The sequence below is a fragment of the Colossoma macropomum genome, unplaced genomic scaffold (genome assembly GCF_904425465.1).
Source record: "Colossoma macropomum unplaced genomic scaffold, Colossoma_macropomum, whole genome shotgun sequence".
In the NCBI taxonomy this organism is placed as follows: Eukaryota; Metazoa; Chordata; class Actinopteri; order Characiformes; family Serrasalmidae; genus Colossoma; species Colossoma macropomum.
The window spans coordinates 29,311,408-29,334,704 of NW_023494805.1; the positions used below are offsets into that span (position 1 = coordinate 29,311,408).

Genomic DNA, 23,297 nt, shown 5'->3' on the forward strand with positions numbered 1-23,297 from the left:
CCTCAGCAGATGGTAAAATAGTAATCAACGATGGTAAAGCCATTCCAACACATTACGCCACACCGGCTAGGCTGGGAATGTACATGGACTACAGACGTGGTCAGCTGTCCTTCTACAATGCAGTGACCAAACTTCACCTATTTACATACGTTGCCGACTTCAAAGAACAGCTTCTGTTGTATGCGTCTGTTGAAACTGGGATCAAATTGGTGCACGACGCATTTCTTACTTTTATTTAAATATATTCAGTGAGTAAATGGTAGATATGGTTCATGATGTATCTTCATGGTCTAAGTAGATTTTTTTGCTTTCTTTATTCTTTATTACTTATGAATTTATGTGATGCATATAGCACCGTGAATTAAAACTGCTAACGCATCTATTAATGCACAAAGTGCATGAAATGAATACACACAATGCACAAACATATTAGTGATTGTATGTGTACATCTGAGACACATACACACTCAGTTTTTCAAATAACTAGGAAATGGGGTCATACAGTATTGTGCAAGAGTCAGAGACCACACTTAATTCACTCAATGTCTGTCAAAACTGCCATTAAGTACAAATTATTCATTTTTCAGCATCAGGAAAAAAGTACAAAAAGTATGTAACAGAAAATGACACACAAGCCTCAACCACATATTTTTTCCATTATTTAGTGTGTCCACCTTTTGTCTTTGGAACAGCTCCCATTCTTTTGTGATTTACTTCCACTTTTCAAAGAAACCTGCAGGAATATTTTCCTAGATCTCCAAAGTTCAGTCTTAGAATCTGGTTGCGTTTTGTGCTGCTCACCATTCTGAACAGTAAGTAATCCTAAACACATTCAGTGATGTTGAGGTCTGGGCTCTGGGGTGGTTGGTCCATTGTTTGTTGTTTGTCTGTTGCCATTTCTCAGTAATGGCTTCTTGACAGCTACACATCCTTTCATTCATCCTTTTGCTTGTTGACATCCTACTCTTCCTAGCGTTGAGGTGTCTTCTCACAGTAGAAACTGGACAGAAACACCTGTAGAATATTCAGATCTGAAGCAAGAGTGGACCTCTCCAAGAAAAAAAATATTTTCTATACATTGTTTATATTCTTTTTCAACACTTTTTTTTTTTTACTTTTTTCACATTTTCTTTGACAAATGGATTAGCTTATCTCTAATCTCCTCAGAAATATCTCCTAAAAAAATTACAACTTGTGCTTTTTGGCCATTTTGACTGGAGGTTAAATAAATGAAGAGCGGTCTCTGACTTCTGTACAGTGCTGTATGTCATATCTTATTATTAGTTTTGTTTTAGGCATTTCACTCTCTTTTCTAAAAATGGTTGTGTTCCTGTCGTCTGTGCTGTCTGAGATTGAGGTATACATATATGTCCAGGATCACTAATGTCCTTTGTAAGAAACAAATAAAGTTGTATAAAATTAAGGCACAAAGGAAGGATGAACCATATAGTAAAACACATCCTTCAAAATCACAAAATCTGCAAAGTACATCTCTAAAAACGTTTGTGGGTGTAGGAATTTACTAATCATTGGAGATTTTAAAAGCAGAACTATGCTAGATATAACACAAGACACAAACATTTTATGATCATTAAAAATGATAATAATGGCCCAATAATACGATAAAACAGAAAACGACAATAGGACAATCTGTAGCATTATGCTATTGCTATGCCATTTTCTTAGCAGTGGTGGTGTCACAGTCAGCATACATTAGCAGCTTCTGTATCTGGATAATCCACCTATTTTGACAATATAAGTAAAGATGAAAGCAGTACAAGTTCTGCAGAAATCATCAGAAACACGTCTACACTTGTGCAAGAAAATACTTCTAGAGTCATTGGCTGAGCATTACTGTGAAACAAGTCGATCCAAGAAACATGGCCAAGGCAGTCAAGGAGTGTTTTAGGGCTACAGGCTAAAAGGATATGAACTGATGAGGTCAGTTGGCCAGTTTATTATCACAATTTACATTAAATTTTACCTACTGGAGTCAGAACACCCTTTTCATAATCAACCAAAAATAATTAACCAAAAATAGTTTTCAGGTTCAGTTGAGTTTTATGAAAGTGATCAAACAACATGTATAGTAGTGCAGTGCAGTGACAAATAAGACATGTCTGCAATAATGCAATAAACTTAGTTCAGCAGCTCTGGTATGAGTTGAAGTGCGCAAACCAGACCATGTGTAGAAAGGTGCACTCTTTCGTTATGACTTCTCAAGCCTTATACAGTCTAAGAGAAAGCTTAAAGACTAAATTCTTTAAATGTTTGTGCCAGTTATTTTGATGAACATTTTACTGGTTCAGAACCACAGCGTTATGCATGTGTTTTCCTATATGTTTGCATGTAGTGAGTAGTTCCGTGCTGCTTTATTTCAGTCTGTTTATAAAAAAAAATCACCATATAGGATAGCACAAAAAAGCCATAACGTAAGTTGATGTATATGTGAATTTGTAATGTAAAGCTTTTCAATTCCAATCATGCAGTTAATTTGCACTGCATTTAGCTAGAAAACCTAGTCCAGGCATTAAGCTCTGTCCAACAGGAGTAGAAGTGAGGGGCATTCCAGTTAGACAGTCATTTTTGGCCTAACTGCTGTGCTCAGGTCCCCACCCCATGTATCAGTCTTACAAGCACAGTACCGAAAACAGCTCGTTTGAATGTTTTAAGAGTGGGTCGTCAAAAAGTGAACATGGTCATTTAAAATGAATTACGACGGATTTTGGTATATAACGCCGCACAAACATCATAGATGGACCTCGGGGGAAATATAAAATACAAGAATATTTTATAATATGGACCCCTCAAATGGAAGCAAGTCGTCTTTGTTCACAGGCCCGTCCACTAGGAGGCGCCCTTTCGGTCTCAGTGGGGAAGGAGGGGGATTTGCTGTGGTGAGTGTAATTCAAACCCAAATCCCCGTTCAGGCCCGGGGAGGGCGACGCTGAAAGCTCGACTAACAGCAGTGTGCTGAGACCCTCCGTCTGCAGGAATATGTTTTAAATGGCTTTCCTCATGGCTCCTTTCGGTGCAGCGTGGACGGCAATGTGACGGTAAGACGTCGTTTTTTCTTGTATTTCAGACTCATCTTCTCCGCGCTGCCCGGGGCTGTAACGCCGAAGTGGCCTTTGTGTTGGAAATAAAACATATTTTCAACCTGAAAATGCATTTCAGGGCCTGGAAGGGCTTCATTGTTCGAAATGTGAGCTGCAGTTTGATTTCCATTCGCTGTGAGCGTGTAAGGACAGTGAGCTCGAATGGGGTTCCTGCGATGGAAAACGAAACGTGGCTGAACCTTTGGTTTCCCAACAAATCTGCCCTCATAATAACCATCGCCAAAAGCCCAAGGAGATTCACACCATGAACAGACTGAATATGAATTCATTGGAACTGATTCTTTATTTTAGCCCTATTCTGGGCCCGAAATAAAAAGGTCTGTGCCAGATAAAACCCAGTGAAGGGCTGAAATGTGAGAGTAATTCGTGTCTGGTGACCAACAAAGAAGAAAAAGATGAGTCTTCGTGGCTTTAGGTATTTAAAAAGTACACACAATGAATACCCATCTATGAGCATAAGAAAGTACTTATTATCATGTAATTGATAGCTAATAGGAGGTCATTAGAGGGTTTGGGGGCGGTCGGATAGGGGCTGGTATTAAAAAAAAAACCTTTAATTATGACCAGATTTTTGGTTTAGCTCTTCTTCAGCTTCACTGTTTGAGCTCACTGGGTTTTGGTCACTGTACTAAACTGGAGCTCTCATCAAAGGAAATGTTGTGGACGTGGTGCTGTTTGGATATTTGAATAATCATGACAGAAGCTGAAAAGTGTGAAAACATCATTGGGCTTGTTTTATTTCACCAGGTTCAAAGTGGAGGATAACATTATGACAGAGGATGTGATTCCCAGACACCTCAGGAGAATGACCTCAGCGAGAAGCCGACTCTTTTGGATGTAAGGAAAGGCAGGTTTCTGACAGCTGGCCATCGGGAGATCCAACTCAGTGCCCAGTTCTGGCAAACATGCACATGGGTCACCCTCTCCACGAGTGAACAGGGGGAACAAAGGTCCGACCTGGAACCAGCAGAGATCCAGCCCGAGCATTAACACGGACAATCGGCAGCAGCCATGTCACTCTCTGTAAGTGTATATGTGTATGTGTTTATTTGAAGGACGTTAATGATGTGCTGATCTGACATGTAAGCTTTGGTATTTAACATTCACCAAGCTTAAATCCACTGCTGTCCAAACCAATAATTTTTAATCCCTTTGGGAAAGTGGAGGAGGAGCGATAGAGGCTCAGCTTGTCCCAGAGTAGTTAGTCCCCTAGGGAGAGGGAGAGAGAGAGAGGGAAAATGAGAGAGGTTCAGGCTGAGCGGATGACAAAAGGGCCTAAACTGAGGGACAGATGTGGACCCCCTCCCCCGCTCATTTCTCCCATGATCATCTGTTCTCTCTCCCTCTCTCATTTGCTTATTTACTCTATTGTGTTGTGCTAAAGGACAGCCAATAACCTCTCACTTGCTGTATTGCCCATGCATATAGGTTAGTATGCTAAGAGTTAAAAGGCAGTAATAACAAGAGAATGAGAAAATGTATCCGTTGCAGTGTCTTTGCACTCACAAACAACTTAGCCTTTATTATTACCCCTCCAACCTCCACACAGTTCTTTTGAATTAGTGCACAAATGGGACTGCATTTGTGTCATTAACAGCCTAAATGCTGTAATGGAGAGTCACTTCAACCCACCTGTGCAGCACACACACCTGGACGATTCGACAGTAGATAGTTAGTGTCAGTTCACTGAGCAGACACAAGCCATTTGGTGGAAGGCAGAGTCAAAGTCAGTCGATTAGCTAGAGGTTCACCCCAGGCTGGCGTCAGCTCGAGCTACAGTGTTTAAAATGGCAACTCTTTTTTTTTTAAACAAAAACTAAGAATAACAAAATATGATTTATATCTCATCTTCAAAATAGGATAATTTTTAAACAGCATATCTTGTTACTGAAAAGAGTGAACATGAAACATTGTCATAAAGTATTTCCTTAAGTATGCATGCACATGTATTGCTTCTTGCGCTAAACTCTTTTTACATTAACAACCATTGAAAAAAAAACCTAGGGATGCACAGTGATATCATATCTGTATCAGTAGATAATTGCTTTAAAAAATTATCAGCATCAGACAGATGTTTACATTTGACCATTTTACATTTGCAGGCGAATATTTGATGATTGCATTTATTGTACTCCTGAAAAGCAGAATGTTTAGGGGACACTGGGCTACTGTGCTAAATATACGCATTTCATTCATTTTACTGCATTTGAAACCCTCTACATTGTAAAAATGTTGTTTTAACTTTAATGTTTTAATAAAATAATATTAATAAATTAATAGCGCTTTAAACATCGATTGAAATTGGACTTTAAATAATAGGTTTACAGTACTATTGGATAGGATTACTTTGACTTAGGTAAGTGGGGTAATGGCAGTTTACCACAGAATGTCTGTAATGTTTATTACCAATTTGCGCAGGACAAGAAATCTCAGTATAACTGACAGAGATGGGAGTGGGTACTTGATTTACACCCTGCGTTTACTCCAGAAAAGAGTAGAAAACGTGTCAAAACATTTAATTTAACCATTAATCTGTTTACCCTAACCATCTGTCTTGCTGTCTCAAGTGAATGCACTGTGTCGTTTGCATTGTCAGTAGCTTGGAAATTTACTCAGCCAAAAGTCAATATTGCCACATAAAATCAAACCTTTTTCTGAAAGTTTTACATTTTAATGTTTGGAGTTGTACACTTGAGGTATGACAGTATGTATCAGCTTAACAGATCACACAATAAATGCTTCTTCAAGTTCCTCCATACTTAAGAAACCCCTTTTCCACAGGATATGCTAGCATTTTTATGGACGTGTCAATTAGCACAGATTAGTTAACATAGCCTGAGATTAATTCAAGAGCAAGTTTTATGGAAGATACAAGGTGTTGGAATTGTTACTGGCATGGGAGCATGCAGTCCATAGAAACGACTGACCTGGCACATTCAGATGGAAATACAACTACTGGGAAACACTAGTAAAAATTATATTATCCCACCCCTCTATGTGAAATAATCCTTTCTGAGTCTCAATCTGTTAACGTACTATTAATTAGTAAGTTCAGGTAACTCAAAATTATATGTCAGCCCAGTTAAATTACCTTATCTTTTTGGTTAAACACCAAATTAGAGGTATATCCACCTGAATGCTAAATTTTATGTTTTTGTCTCAACATTGGTAGATTTACCAATGCATCCTTTGTTTTTTTTCTTTTCATGTAAAGTTGCCTATTTGGAGATAAAAAAAAATAACTGACCCGAACAGCGACAAGGCTTTTGTCAGTAAGATTTTGCTAGATTCTCTGTCAGTTCTGTTTGTTAAGCAACCAGAAAACAAGGTCATTTTTTATCTAATGCATGCTTGTTTGCACAATCTGCTGAACTCAGGAGAAACTGAAGTACACTGTAATGTCAGTGTGTCCTGTGCTGTCTGAATAATAGGTTTTATGTTTGGCTGTCGTCTTGACAGTAGAATACGTGGAAGTTTAGCTGATGGAGTTGAATGTCTGTTTTGAGCTCTGAAAGCACAGTCAGCTGGAAGCTTGGCTAAATCGATTTAAGCTTTTTAAATTTGAGTACATTGAATTTAAGCTTCACCAAATTGAGTTATGAGTGGCACTTTCCAGCATGACCTTTTTAAACTCCAGATATTTTTTATGAAGTAATTGTGATTGCTGTGTGTAGGACTTATTTAGTGTTAAATGAAACAGTTTATCACTTCTTTTTTCTTCTTTGTGTATATGTATGTAACTTATTTTTGTAGATTTGTCTTCTTCTTTTGAACAATGGTTCAACCAAAGTAAATCTGAAATATTTTATTGTGCAAAATAGTAAAAAAAAAACTTAACAATATATAGGTGAACCCATGTTAATATTGCTGTCTAGCCCTAGCCATGCAGGCAAAAATGCTAAATGTTTTTTTGCACCTTAATTTCTAGGCTGAAGTTGGCTTCTTATTCATCAGCTTTTTGTTAGAATTGTCCGTTCCTTATTAAATGGAGTAGCAGATACATTCTGATACCTGTACAGGTGCCTGAATGTAACTGTTGCACCATGTAAGGTGGAAAGGAAAATTGGAATAGGAATCCAACTTCAGTTTTGTGGAATTTCACAAATGATTTATATATGCGTCCTGTACATTTGTGCCTCCAACCATCAGACACTGCTGGAATTTGAAAAATATTAGTCATTCATGCTATCAGTATCAGCTGGTTCATGGCTTGTTCATGGCTTTGGCACATGCACAGCTCAAGAATGTTGCGTTATCTGAATTTATTTATGGCATGTTGGTGTAACGGTTATCACAAAACTCAAAATTTCAGCTGCCCACTACAGCCTATGAAATTGCATTTTATCTGTACTACCCAGCATAAACTGCGATTTATCAATGTTCAGTTTATCCTTCCTCTTCTCCATGACTTCATCTGTCCTTCTTTTACTGTAGCTGTAGCTTCTTTTACTTTAAACTTGAAACAAAAGCCTATTCAATTCTCTCTCTCTCTCTGCCTCCCATTTTTTTTCTCTATCTCAGACAGTGCTAGCGAAGGCGCTGTTTGACAATGCGGCAGAGAGTCCAGAGGAGCTCGCGTTCCGCAAAGGCGACATACTGATGGTTCTGGAGCAGGAGCAGGATGGGGGACCTGGCTGGTGGCTCTGTTCCCTCCATGGCCGCCAGGGCATCGCCCCAGCCAACCGATTACGTCTCCTCCAAACCGCCCCCGCTCCAGGTCCTGTCCAGCCAGGCACCGACGCCCGACGGGCTCCTAGTGTGGACTCAGTTTATATCTCTCCCAGCCAACAAACCCGTGCAAATGGCATGTGCACAGAAGATGCAGATGGGGTGTACCTGTCGCCACCGAGTCTGGGGGAAGGGGTGTACCAGAGTCCAGGAGGGGCATCAGGACCGGCCAGGCAGGGGGAGCTCCGGCAAACTGAAGGCAGGCGTCCCCGCTCTCACTCCAGCTCTGGTCCCAGGCCAAGACCTGACTGGGGGGAGATTGGGGCGGAGGGGCGGCCTCGCTCACCCTCTCTCAGAGGACGGGTCGGTGAGACTGGGTCAGTTTACCAAACCCCTGCTTCACCCGCACCACTAGCAACACAATATAGATCTCAGGGTGCTTTAGCGTCAGAGTCAGTGTACCTCACTCCCATGGCTGTGACAAGACCTCCAGGGGAAGCAGCAGGAGAGGTTGCCTATTTAACCCCAAGGGAGTCGGGGGCCACGGGGCATTCGGACAACTGCTATCTGGTCCCTCGGCCCACCGTGGCAGCTTTACCCAGCGAGGATCTGTATCAAACTCCGACAAGTGGTTCTCCGGTGGCAGGACAGTCTGCTTCAGCGCCTGTTGCCAGGCTTCAAGATGGAGCTGCAACCAGCCAGCCCAAAGCAGGTCAGGAAGCCCCAGGGATGTACCAAACCCCAACCCCGCCAGGGGGAGCCATGTCAAGGACTCCACAAATGGAGCGCAAACTACCTTCAAGGTCTACAGTGGTATCGCCCGCCTCAGGACAAAATCTAAAGCAGACGCCCCCTGCGGTGAGAAACCAGGGTCCCTCTGCCACCCCGCCCGCGGGTCATGGGAAGCTGTCCCAGGCTGCAATGAGGGGGTCCCCTCTTCTGGTTCGTGCAGGAAAAGCCGGGGCACCAGGATCTCCAAACTTTGGCCGGAAGCCCCCTCCACCAGCACCACCGGTTAGAGGCGTAACCAGGAAGGATGTACCTCAGTCTGCAGCAGTGTCTGCCATGAAACCTGTTCTCCAGGCAGGCCCTGCACTCCTGCAGCCCAATAAAGAGGAAGAACAAAGACAAAGAAGTAAAGAAGGAGTAAAACAGGAGGAAGAGAAGAAAAAGGCCACAGAGGTGCTGAAGATAGGAGAAAACAAAGAGCGTGTGACCTCTGATGATGGAAAACTTGGTGATCAGGTATGAACAAAGATACTAATAGCTGTGCTGTTTGAATTTTGCGACAATTTTAATTAGAGATGATTATCAGCAGAAAATGTTGAATCTCAGATGTTGTTGGGGGCAAAATAATGAATCTGATCCAATCCTATTAATATCTATCCTGAAATATCACACTCACACTGTGTGATGTGATGTGTTTAGCTGTGTATTTCTTCCCATGGGGTAGCAGAGTGTAGTGTGTACGAGTGAGAGGGTAGTTTGAGCACATTTTGAACCACATCTTAAAGGGGTGTTCCACAGTTTTTGTAAATTTCTGCATAATTGTATCATTAAGATGTAAACTGAATAATTCCTAGTGGTTTGTTTAAAAAGGTTTGTTGTAGAGTAAATTTAACTGCTCAGATTTCTTTACAGTAGTGATGGGAACCTCATTGTTTACAACACACTTACAGACATTTTATTTACTGTCCAGAATGACCTGTGAAACTGCCTGTGACATCTGAGTGTTATATGTAATGTTGAAAATGGTAAAATAGTGCTAAATCTAAAAAAAGTATATTTTTTTGCCTTACCACACCCTGCATGTATCTTTTCACCAGGAATGTGTTTTAAATATACGTTTTGACTCAGTAAGTTCCCTAGAATGGATTGATTTTCGAATCAAACCACTTTGAATGGCTTTGTTTGCATCTCAACCATTTAATTATGTAGAGATGTTCAAAAATTGCTGGGATTCCCTGTCAAGTGAAGCATCAGCCGATATTCAAGGTTTTTATATTGGTATCAGTATTGGAAAAGAAAATACGGTACGGTATCATGCCATGGTATCAAGTTTAATAGAACACACTGTAGATTAACTTTGCAGTATGCCGAGAGTGAATAATAATGGGCCTGTGCGTTTACCTGTTGGCTGGATTTTGATTTTAAATCAAACCTTTAGTACATTAAGTTTGACTTTCATTTGTAAAGCAGCCAAGCACATTTAACAATACACACAGATTGGGGAAAAAAATGATAGATATGAGCAAAATTAAGATTTAGTGACTAATTCTATGCATTGTTTGCTTGTTTCCTGTTTTTTCATGAATGGACAGGCAATGGGGGTATTTCACAATGCAGAGTTTTTCAGAGTGCAACTTGAAAACTGTTGGGTCCTACTTTATCAGAGTCTTGATACAATGAAGCAACATGTATAAACCAGTCAGTTTAACTTTGTAAAGGGGTTCAGTTACAGACAATAACAGGAGTACCATGCAGTCTGGCTTTGGTCCAGCTCTCCATAAGCTCAGGGTGTGAACTCTTCAGGCAACATTTGGTTAGGTCTATGCCTGTTTGTCTATGGAATCAATGTGTATTTGTGCAATTGCTGCTGAAAATGTAGCCAATGTAGTTAATATGATCATAAAATGTAAAATAGCTGAGGTTTTGAGTGTCAATGAAATTTGCATTAATTTCTTTTAGGGGTGTAGCACAAAAATCTAAATTTGATTTGATTTAATAGTACCTGAACATGTGTCTTCTAGTCATATATTAATGTTTGCACCATGTCCACAGCTTACATGCTTGCACATTAGGGCTGTAATGATGCATGTACTCTCACTGAGCGCTTTATTAGGTACACTTACCTTGTTTCTACATTCATTGTCCATTTTATCAGCTCCAGTTACCTTATAGGTGCACTTTGTAGTTCTACAATTACAGACTATAGTCCATCTGTTTCTTTGCATTATTTGTTATCCCAACTTTACCCCATTAATCAGTGGTCAGGACCCCCGCAGGACCACAACAGAGCAGGTTTTATTTGGGTGGTAAATCATTCTCAGCACTGCAGTAACACTGACGTGGTGGTGGCGTGTTAGTGTGAGTTGTGCTTGTACAAGTGGATCAGACACAGCAGTGCTGCTGGAGTTTTTAAGCACTGTCCACTCACTTTCCACTCTATTAGACACTCCTACCTTGTTGGTCCACCTTGTAGATGTAAAGTCATTGACAGTAGCTCATCTGTTGCTGCACAGTTTGTGTTCATCATCCTCTAGTCCTTCACCAGTGGTCACAGGATGCTGCCGACAGGACACTATTGGCTTGATATTTTTTGTTGGTCCACTCGTGCCACCACAACACACACTAACACATCACCACTATGTCAGTATCACTGCATTGCTGGAAGTGATCCACCACTCAAATAATATGTGCTCTGTGGTGGTCCTGTGGGGGTTCTGACCACTGAATAATGGGGTAAAATTGGGAAACATATAATGCAAAGAAACAGATGAACTACAGTCTGTAATTGTAGAACTACAAAGTACACCAATATGGTAAGTGGAGCTGATAAAATGGACAATGAGTCTGGAAACAAGGTAGGTGTACTTAATAAAGTGCTCAGTGAGTGTATTTCAAGTTTGATATGTTTTTCAATTCTGAGGTCAAGTTGCGGTTTGATGTTTTATCATTGTAACGCTAAAAAGCTCTGCAGAGCCCTGGCTATATATTCCACGCGTTAGTGCGGCTCAGGTAAATGAAAGTTTTCCAACAGATCTTTTTCAGTGCCGGCCACTCTGACCTCTAACAAAAAAAACGTCAAAAATCATGACCCTCAGAATATATTATTGAGCTTTAAAAAGCCCAGTCATTTTAGAATGAATGTGTTCTTAGTGTAAGCTCCTCCTCCTTGCTCACTTTACTCTAGTAGGATGCACAGAGATGCCTCGCTGACAACAGTTTCCAAAGTTGATACATAAGAGGCTGTATTGGAGATAAAGTTTTAGGTTTCAATAGAGTGTTACAAATTTGAATTTCTGATGCATATTCAAATGGTTATGCCCTTCATTTCTGTGTACAAGGATGTTAGTTCACTGATTACAGAAAATTAAGCCCCAAAATTCCCAGACTTATTACATCCTAAGGGTTATTACTCAGTAATTACAAGGAAAACTACACAAACTGGCTGAATTATTCTTAAAGGGCCAATACCATGCATTTTTCTTGTATGATGTTTTTTCCCTGAGGTCCACTTATAACATTTCTGTTGGGATGACTGGGGATTGAATGGTATGTTTTCAGACCTTAACAGTGTTAACAGACTACATCAAACTTATATTTAAAAAAAAATCAAGTTTCTGTGAAATGGGCCCTTTAAGTTATAGAAGCGATGAATTGCAGCATGGGCATTTAAGGAGTTAAAAAGACACTGAATTAAATATGTCTTTTCGCCAGGTGTATGATACTCCACCCACCAACAGATGGCAGCACCCAGTTCCTGCGGTATCTATGGAGGAGGATGACAGCATTTATAACACCCCCCGCACCGTCCCCTTACTCACTGACCAGCGATCAGAGGTATGAGAACAGGAACATGACACTGTCTCCATGCAGCCCCTTCTAAATATGTCAGCTCCACTCATCCCTCCTTCATTCAAACTCTTCTCCTCTTCTGCATTCATCGCACCATCTGTTTACAATTCCGTACAATTTTTGTCTCTCTCTCTTGGTCTCTCTCTCTCTCACTCCCTCTCTCATTCCTTCATTTAAGGGCCACACCTGTTTTTCACTGCTGTGAGCTAATCCCATCTGTCTGTCGCCCTTCCCTCGTTCAGCTGGTCACACCCGTCTGTCTCTGGAGGACTGGGTGGCCTGACTCTTTTTCTCTCTCTCTCTCTCTCTCTCTCTCTCTCTCTCCACCCACACACCCTCTCCCTCTCATCTGTTTTCTATTAATCGTTACTGTTACCTCAGATATGTTTTTGGGATTGCCCCTCCCTGCCCATCAACTTCAGTAGTATAATTAAGTCTATATATATGTAATTACTGGTTACAGAATGTTAATAACATATACATAATACATAGTTAATACAGAGTTTCTACTTCCTTTCTTTAATAACATGGTGTAAAGTGCAGTCTGCTTCCCTGTGCTCTCGTTTTAGATCAGCATTAGGCCACAAGGGCCCTCAGCAAGCAGCAAGGTCACTGGAGGCATGCGTCATCACAAGGCATGCACACATAAGCGATGAATAGGGGCCAAAGCACTATATGGGCTCTCTGTTAAGGGACCACAAAAGCAAAGGAAAAGAGCACAGTTTAACCTTTATGCACAGTTCCCCACTGTAGAAAGACAGAACCAGTTGAGCTCTAACACAATGGCCTTTAGAACAAAGCTATTGTTTAACTGAACAGTGGCTGAGAACTGCAGGGGTTGTTAAAAGAGCAATTATCAGGTCCTTTTGAATAACAAACTTTCTCTTTCCCTCCTCCACTGCCACCTTGTTTTAGATTTATGATGTTCCCACCCTTGCTCTGAATCCAGCCTGCAATGCCCCAGCGAGTGTTGAAGCTGAAGATGATGTTTACAGCGTTCCAAGTCTTCCAGGTCTGCCCTTGGAATCTGGTGAGATGCCTGGACCTGTGGTGGTGGACGCAGGAGGAAAGTCTGAAGTTTACTCCATCCCTAGTCCAGGAAAACCGGAATTAGCACCTGAGGATGTCTCGGAAGTCGATGGCGGTATCTACGACATGCCTGCTCTCACTCTGGATGTCCCGATCCGCCGCCTGTCTGTGTCCAGCACTGGCTCTGGCGACTTCCAGTGGAAAAGTTCCCTCTCAATTCTCGTCCAATCAGCACTGAGCTCTGCCTCGGTCACCACTACGCCTTCCAGGGACCTAGCCTCCTCGTTGGCTGAGATACTTTCCATGTGGAAGGCGGGTCAAGTTGGGGATGTCCCGTCTCCTCTTCAGCAGATCTGGTCTAGGCTCGCAGACCTTCTCCCCGCCCTCTCTGTGTGTGGCTCCACCCCTCCAGCCGACAGCCTGCTCTCTATGGTTCGCCGAGCTCTAGAGGACTCCGCCTCCCTTTTGCAGACTCAGACTAGGCCCCGCCTCCCTTCGCAGGAGTCTCTGTCACGGAGGCCACTTCCTGCCCTGCCAGTGGCTGAGGTCAAACCTATGGCGGGTGGGATGGGCTCACGTAAAGGGAGCTGGATCCAGGAGCGCCCGCTGCCCCCTCCTCCACCTGCAGCTTTCCCCTTGCCCCCAGCACCCACCTCTCTGCCACCAACTGTACAAACAACCGAGGATGAGGAACAAGGGAACGAGTATGCAGGGATCGGACTAACCCCTGCACCCCCTCCTTCATACCCTGCAGGAGACAGTGTGGGATACGTCAAACTGCAGGTTAGATACCTGAGCTTACAGGGTCATTCAAACCAATTTTCCCTGAAACATTATCTGGCTAACAGCCAAAAGTTAGTTTATTCATGAAGACCGTTTTTTTTGTCAACAAACTCCCATGTAAATATTAACAAAAAACGGATGGTTTGTCCTGCTGCCTGGTGCACCATGCACACTGCCACTTGGTATATACAGTCATATGCAAAAGTTTGAACACCCTTGGTCAAATTACATGTTTTGTTAATTTTGTAAGTGAAAATAAGTTAACACATCCTCTACAGGGAACAAGCTTAAACATGACATTTATGTTTAATTTTTTTCACCAATATGTAAAATTCAGTATACTAAAATGTGCAGAAGTGCGTTCTCTGTAGAGGACACTTTAAATTATTTTCACGTAGAAGTCTACAAAACATGTCATTTGACCAGGGGCACAACTTTACCATGTGCCTGTAGCTTAGTTTTTTATCTGCAGTCTTTGTTAGAGTGCTGTAAAGGACGGCTCATGTAGGTCGCACTACAGCATATCAGAGGGTTTTGTTTAGAAGCACGAAAACCACTGCTGCTCTGACAGGGGAAAATTGTGACTCAAAGTGTTTTATTTCTGACAGTAGGAACTTGGTCTGGTTGGTTCTGTTTCTGTATGGTCTACCTGCAGCTGACACAGAGCACAAAACCACAGTCACTGGTGAAAGGACTTAAACACATCAAAAACAAAGTTGCAAGCTGAACTCAACTAACGTCTTTTAGTTAAAAATGTCTACTGGAAATGACCAAAATGCACTTGTCTATTACAAAGCCCTTACTCCTGACTGTATGTCAGTAAGGTTTACGCTGACCTGAGAAATGTGCAGAAATGCACAAATTAAGACACCTGTGCTACATCTGTCACTTTCCTCATGCAGCCTCCTCTTAAAATATTTCTCAATATTCATCTATTAGCTAATGTAATGCTCTTGCTGGATACTTTTCCACCATGTCTTACACTCTCCCTTGCTTTCCCCCACCCTGAGCTGCACTTACATAGTGGTCCAATTGCAAAGTGCACTGCATATTGTTTTTTTTTAAATGGATTAATAAAAAGAAATGCCAAACTATTTTTTTAAATGGGCAAAATCTACCTGGGCACACTGGCAAAGTATAATCTATGTGTAGGTAACACTGCATATCATGTATTGTGAAATGTCCAAGCTCAGACTTGGCAGATTTTTGTCCAAAACACAAAATCAGCAATTGGCCAATTTATCGTTTTTATTTTGGCAGATCTGTGTTGTAATTTTATGATGTAAATAATGCGAGGCAGGTAAGTTTACCTGCACTCTATTTGAAAGCAGCTGCGGCTACACCATAATTGTGCATGATTTATTTTGCCAAACAGCCAGTTGCCTCATACTTTTAATGTAGCACATTGTTTGGTCCATGTAATTTAAATAGGCAACTGATTTAAAATTGAACATTTAAAATGCCAGTTTGGCATTTATAACATAATAAAAAAAAGGTTTTATTTACACTAGTATTTTGGCTAATAGAAAGTACTGGAAATGTGCTAATGTGTCTTCATTTAGCTCGCGCAGTGTAAGTTTAAAAAGTCTAATAAAAATTAGCCAAAAATCGTCTGTCGACATCAGAATCAGAATTGAACATAAAAATGAATGATTGGTGCATTCCTGATATATATCTCTACCTGTCTGCCTCAATGAAACTACTTCCTCTGACACTTCCTATACGTGTCTATCGTGAACTGGTTCACTGATATCTACCCTTTATTTACAGTACAAATTGTTGTAAATTTGCTTACCTCATCCTTCTGTAATCAAGAAGTTTGGGCTGTGTGGTCTGATTGAGCTCTGGTTGTGTGTCTTAATTCAGGGAAAGCCAGAGCCATCTCCAGACTCACAGATAGAGAATGGTACATCACATGTCATCTCCACGAGCGATGCCAGAGTGAGCAACAACATGCACATGCAAACAAATGCACATAGACACGTAAAAGTGTGAATATTTTTGTGTTTGCAGAAGTCTGCAGTCTGTAAGCAATTTACACACTGCCTTTTTTCTGTACAAAATCAAGAGCACACTGAAATATATAGTTCACCATTTTACTTTGCCACTAAAGACAAAAAACAGTAATTAGTTGTTTTATCACTCTCTTCTTTTCACCAGTTGAGTCCCTCTCCTCCTCTCCAAGGCTCTCTGTCTCTAGAGGATTCAGAACTTCTCTCATTCTATTCATCCCAAAGCCTGGCTCACCTCTCCTGCCTGGGCGACGCCATTGACACACTGTTCAACAGCGTTCAGGAGAACCAGCCGCCACGGATCTTTGTTTCTAAGGGGAAGAGTCTAATTGTGACTGCACACAAGCTGGTTTTTATTGGTGATACGCTTGCCCGTCTCCTCAGCTCCTCCGACCTTAGGGCAAAGGTAAGTTCCTTCTTAGACTTTTTTTTGTATAGGTATCATTAGGGGTGTAAATCTCTGAACTCACAAGGAATTTAGTTCAGTTATGAATGATAAGATCTCTGCTTTCATCACAATTCATTTGGTGCAGATTTATTGGTGAAATTCAGAGTAATTTTTAAAAGTACACTAAGTACTATTGTCAGGAGATCACAAGTTCACGCAATGTCACAGACTGTGGCTGGTCTAAAGCCTCTTTCAAACATACTCTTTTACATGGTTTTAATGTTATTTACCTGGAATTAAACGGTAATTAAACAGGGTGTAATTGTAAGAGGTTAAACGTAAATGCAAGCCAGAGTCAAAATCCTGATAAAGTTGACACTTGCCTGCATGAGACCCAGTACAATACCTGGGAGGTTACAGCAGGGCTCAAATGTGAACACATACAATACATTATAGAGAAATACGATGACGTGTAGTTATAGCCAGAAAAACTGAACGTATAATTTTTCAAAGTAGATTTTTTAAGTTTGTTTTTGTGAGTGAAAATATCACAAGAGTGTATTTTGTACATCATGCTACAGCAGGGGTGTCCAATCTTATCTCCAAAGGGCTGGTGTGGCTGCAGGTTTTTAAAAAAACAGTACTGCACATGATTAGTTGTTTGAAGGCTGAGCAATTGATTAAAGAAGTGGAATCAGGTGTGCTCCTGCTTGTTTGGAATGAACAAGCCACACGGCCCTTTGCGGATATGGTTGAACAGAAATTCACCCTGCACGCATGCATGGCTGCTTCTATGCAAAACTAAATTGAGGAAAAATTTTAAATACTGATTTTTGCTGCTAAAAGTCAGAGAAAGATTCTTTATGATAAGCTGGGCTCATTTGCTTCATATACCAAACCTGAAGTATTAAAACTGCATGTTGTCTTACATTCTGAGCTCTGTTTCATCCCGCATGGAAACATAGTCACTAAAGTAGTTGTTGTTAATTTAAGAAATATCGCTAAAGTTCTGCCTTTTCTATCTCAGATTGAAGCAGAGAAACCTGTTTGTGCATTTGTTACAAGCAGAACTGATTACTGCAATGCTCATTTTACTGAGCTACCTAAGTCAACATTCCTTCCTCTACAGCTCATACAAAACGCAGCAGCACAGATCCTAACAAAAGCAAAAAAGAGAGCTCATATGACACCTGTTTTGAAAGAACTGCACTGGCTAACTGTATCTGTTTCTATCTAGATTTTAAAGTACTGTAACTTTTAGTGTTTAAGGCACTAAATGGTCTTAAAACATCTACATACCTCACAGAATGTCTGTCTGTTTATGTTCTAACGCATAATTTTAGATCTGTAGATTTGCCTTCTGCAAATTAGTTTCCATAAAACTACAGAAAACATGGAATGACTCGTTCGGTTATTGTGCTTCTAAACTGTGGAGCTTAATTCCACCTTTTATTGGGTAGTCAAGCTCGGCGCTCACTTTTAAAAATGTTTTTCTTTAATTTAGCATTTAATTAAAAATCTTTTTTTTTTATATTTATCTTTTTTAATTTGATCAATGTCATTTGCCTTATATGATTTTAATTTAATGCGTATGGCAAAAAAAATATATATATATTTACTGTTAAGCTTCATCATGTGTCTGTAAAGCACTTTATACTGCCACCACTATGAAAAGTGCTCCATAAAGTTATTGTTAAAAGCAATGCAGCATGGCCAGAAAAGCAGAATGTTTGTGTTTTTACGGTCAAGTTTCTATGAGAGAAAAATGTTGCAGGAGTGTATTTTTATGCATGATAAAGAAAGGAAGGATCTGTTGGCTGTTCATGCTGTGAATGTCAGCTCCTGTTCATCAGGATTTTCATGGCATGTATGAGCGTGTGCACCTGTTTGTATGTGCTGTATGTGTGAATGACGCACAGCCTGAACATTACCTGTAACAATGTCCTGATGATGTGCTTGGCTTTGGGTGTGAGAAGGATTTATAAAGGTGCAGTGTGTAAGATTTAGGGAGATATATTAGAGAAATTAAATATAGTATACCATGTTTTCATTAGTGTATTATCACCTGTAACTACGAATTTCTGTTTTCAATAGCTTAGAATGATCCCTTCATATCTACATTCATCTTCTAACAGAGGCCAACATGTTGTACCGCCATGTTTCTACAGTAGCCCAGAACGGACAAACCGAACACTGGCTATAGAGAGTGTCTTTTGTGTTTTTACACCGAAGTGGCAGCTTGAATTTGGTGGCGCTATAGCAACGGTTGTAAGATGTAGAAAGGAAAAGAATCAGTGGTTGTTGCCGGTGCTGTCTAACCATTTTGTGTTGAGAGAGGTTTGAGAACTCAAATGAAGGATCATACTTATTATTTGACAAATGAGGGATCATACTTATTATTTAGCACAAAAAAATGCAAGAGAGGGCAAATCCTCGTCATAAAAAAAACGAAAGCTTGACGGCCACCGAGGAAGGGGTGAGGAAGGGGTGTTGAGTTGCCCAATGGCGCTACATTAGCAGTTTGAAAAGATGCAGTGGTGCTTTTTGTGCTGCCCTTCACTCTCCCAGCTTTTAGCATTGTGTGATGGGGAGACCCAGCTACCAGATGGGAATCGGCTGCAACTAAATTGGGGCAGGAAACTCTTTAAATCATAGTGGAATATGCACAGTGAAAACAAACCAGATATGCTCTTTTTTGTATTTATACTTTTGAAAATAGCCAAATATTTTGTCAAAAAATGGAGTGCATATTTTGTTAGATATTATTATAATCAATTAATTTAATTAAATACATTTTTCACCCCTACGTGTCATGACACCAGGGCCCGTATTCACAAAGCTTCTCAGAATAGGACTGCTGATCTGGGATTAGATTCCTCTGTTTTTTCCTATGACTTAACTGACAGAAACAGAGGTTTCAGAAAATCCAGGTTTCTGAAGACTAAGAAGAGTCTTATAAGTGAACTCCGTTATCAGAACTTGCCTATGGTTTGCAGTTTGCACATGGCATGTTTTTTTTGTTTTGTTTTTCTTTTTCAACATAGCTGTCATTGTAAGAAGACAAACAGATTAGAGCAATCTGTGAAGAAAATGTATGTATGTGTGCGCATGTGAACAAGTCTACAAAAATGAAGTTAGCAACACAGTTGTGTCCTTAAGTCTGCCCACATACAACCTTAACTCACACACACAATTCACTGTCTGTCTCTCCAGGTCACCACCTCTAGTGGACGTCTCTGTCAGGCCCTGAAGGCTGTTGTTGTTGCAACCAAAGGCGCTGCTCAAAATTACCCATCAGTTCCAGCCACGCAGGAAATGGTGGACCGAGTGGCTGACCTGTCCCAGCAAGCCGCTGGTTTCTCTGGGCTCCTTCAGCGACTGGCAGAAATATCTTGATATCTTCTATTTTTTCTTTTTTTTCCCTTTGGTTACAAAGTTTCATGACAGAATGCCTTATTTGTGGGTGTTTGTATTTTTATTACATTTCTTTATTGATTGTATTCAGAGATGTATTCTGATTGATTATACCGGTAACACAGTGATTCGATGGTGATGCTTGCCTCGAGATGGTGAATTTGTGGTTGTGTATGTGTGCGTGTGTGAGTATGAGTGCCAGTTTCTAAGCGTTACGTTCGTTATTGAATTGTTTGTTGTTTTCTGGGTGCCTAGCACACTGTTGTGCGTCTTAATAACTTATTGATGGGTGTTTGGTTTGGTGTGAGGAATGTTTGTTGCACATTTTGTATTGGCTTTATTTTGTATTCGGTTGATTTACAACAAAGTTAGGTTGATGGTTGATGGTCGCGCACACAGGGCACAATTATCCGTGGTTAGGTCAGGGGCTGTTCTTCTCTATTTCACACGTACAAAATAAATAGGCTACTGTGTGGTTTTGTTTATTTAGGTACAGCATTATACAGATGGCCTGAATTGTCACATGAAACAGGTTAAGGTCTATTCACACCGAGCTGAATGATTAACTGTTTTTTTATAGAAATTGCAATTTGAAAAAGTGCAATTTTCAAATTGCAAGAACTGCAATGTTGCCTCAACAAGTTTTAAATGGGGAAATTTAACCAAATAATTGTGGTGAACAGGCAGTTTGGCACAAGCCTCATCTGAAAAAAATGTCCTGGTCCTCTTGGCAGAAAAAAAGAATTTATATAAAATAAATGTATTTAAATCACAATTTCAGAATTGGTCAGAAAATTTGTAGTTAGACATTTGCCTTAATTGTTCAGCCCTAACACCAAGCAAGATTTTTTGGACGAAATATATGGGTGCAATTTTTGACGTAGTGGAACTTTCACACCATGGTTTTGTGGTTTTGTTTATTAACAATTTGAGAACTTAGAGAAAGAAGTAAACATGGATTTTTCGAGTAGCAGCAATGATAAATTTTGCGTTTTTCCTTTAAGCACTGCGACTCAACGGCACACAAACCAAATACAACCATTCTACAAAAAAACCTACCCGTTCTACTCTTAGATAAACAAAAATGCATATAAACAGTTGCTATGTTGTACTAATATATTCACCATCATTCTCAGCCTCTCAGCTACTATCTGTTATGTATTTTCTGTAACCCCCACTTTTTATAATTAGCAAGCATGTTTGTAACAAGCAAGAGTAGTTCTGCTGCCATTTGTTTGGACTGCAACCATGACAGCGGAGCTCTAATTGGTCAACCTGATTTGAATGCTCTGAACACAGAAAATGGAGGTAGCTCTGATTAAAAACTTCACTCTGGGTTGCAGTCGGACTTGACATGAATTAATATGCATTGGCAGTTTCCAAAGCGTGTTTTTTTTTATTTGTAAAAGTTGGGTCTCGGTGTGAATAGGCCTTTAGGCTGCTACAGTTCATGCCTTAAAGTAAAGATAACAAATCATAACACATTTTCATTCCGTACAGTGACGTATTTTGATTGAAACATGCTATAAGGGAGGAGCTTTGAGCTAGCAGATCATTTAGCTTCATAATAGGTGAGCATGGTTGGAGGAGGAGGTAAAACGTCATATTGTTGGTTAATATTTTCTCTGTCCGCTGGTGCATGTAATATAATCAAAATTCTGTTTTAGAGATAGACATAGTTATAAATTTTGATTAACAGGAAGACAAGAATTTCATTTTTTAAATGGTATGGTATGATTCGTGCTTAATGTGACCAGGGACCTAACCATGTTTTTAAAAAATGATTTTAGGCTGACTTTCAATGTCATTAAGAGAGAAATGGCACAAGCGCTTATTCATCCAAAGAGCGCCGTCTTATTCAGTTTTGGTTGGAATGTGTATACAGGTGGAGAGGCAAGAAGGAACTCATGCTTGATTCAAAACAAAGATGGGAAGCGCAGTTGATAGAGGGATTTTTGTAATCCGTTGGATTACGTCCTTTCCCATGACGGTGACTGAATCAGAAACCTGTTCAGCTGGTCTCCTCTCTCTCTCCTGTCTGTTTTCTTTCAGACTACCTCCTTCTCTATCTCTCTCATGGTTCCGAAATTTTTTGCTTCCCTTCATTTGCCCCCATTTCCTCTCTTAGGTTGCGGTTCTGCATGTAAAGACAGAAGCATGCCCATTGTGAATGAATTTCAGGGAAACAACTGTTAGTCATATTAACATGAAAAAGCAACATCATTAACATAAAAGTGAAGTAACTGTTAGATAAATCACAATGCAAAAAAGGAGAAGCAAATATAGGCTACTGCAAGCGTCAAACCTGTTACCTTTGCTCATAGATGTATGTTATGCCTTTAACTGGAATACAGCAATATATATCAGCCAATTTGTATGTGAAATATCGTGTATAAAAAAGTGTTCAGAGCGGCTTTGAAGTTTCACAAGCGTGTGTTTTGCTTACATGTCACCAGTTTAAGGATTACATATCTTTCTGTGGTGCATCCACAGGTCTGGGCATAAACCTGTTACCTCTCTGTATAGCAGTCAGGCTGATAGAGCCGTCATGGTTGTACAGCTCTCCCCCATGGCCCACATCAGGCACAATACCAGGAAACCTTAATTCCTTACTTTGTCTTCCATTTCTTTTTTTAACCATCTTATCTTTGTCTTCTAGATTCACTCTTCTCAGCAATGTGATGAAAGAATCCTCTGTATTGTTCTTGCTGCCCTGCTAGTGTTATCTGTAACCTCATGCACTGACATGTTGGTTAGCCTGCTAGTGTTAACATAGATAGGCTGAAGTTTTGAACTCTCGAATTGCGTACAGCTGCAGCTGATGGGTTTTTCCTCTTACCGCTTTCTGTACCGTCTCAGACCGCCACCAAGTGGATCATATCAGTATTACTGCACAACCCAGCATTACAGTTGGGAGGATTCTCAGCCCTGCAGACTCTCTCATTCCGGCTGGAACTGCCTATCTTACAAAAGCATAATGACTCGTATCATCATCTTCTGAGTGACCTTCTCTTTCAAAGGATTCTTTGTCAATCAAAAAAGCTCAAATACATTTGAAACCATTGTAATGCTTAGATTAGATGGCCTTATAGAAAACATTGTAATCCTATTTATTGTTTGTTTTTTTAATCAATTGTATGCATGGCTTTAAGTTGATCAAATACATATATATGCACATGTTACCAGGGATGTTTTCCTGCAACAAATTTTCATTCGTATTTCAATAAGAAAAAATTTTGCTTTAAGAATGTGGGATGTACTAGAATGTATTTTTGACACCCATTTTTGCGCTTATTTTACTCTTTA

The 23,297-nt window shown here is 40.3% G+C and overlaps 1 protein-coding gene across 1 annotated transcript; it reads left to right on the top strand.

Annotated features, from left to right (window-relative positions):
- Positions 1–2,893: 2,893 nt before the first annotated feature.
- efs (embryonal Fyn-associated substrate) lies at positions 2,894–23,241 on the top strand. The gene is made up of 8 exons (XM_036596609.1): positions 2,894–3,056; positions 3,867–4,142; positions 7,641–9,032; positions 12,228–12,350; positions 13,281–14,177; positions 16,044–16,118; positions 16,338–16,595; positions 19,791–23,241. Exons 2-8 carry the CDS (start codon positions 4,131–4,133, stop codon positions 19,971–19,973), a joined length of 2,940 nt encoding a protein of 979 aa, XP_036452502.1. The 5' UTR covers positions 2,894–3,056; positions 3,867–4,130; the 3' UTR covers positions 19,974–23,241.
- Positions 23,242–23,297: the final 56 nt, after the last annotated feature.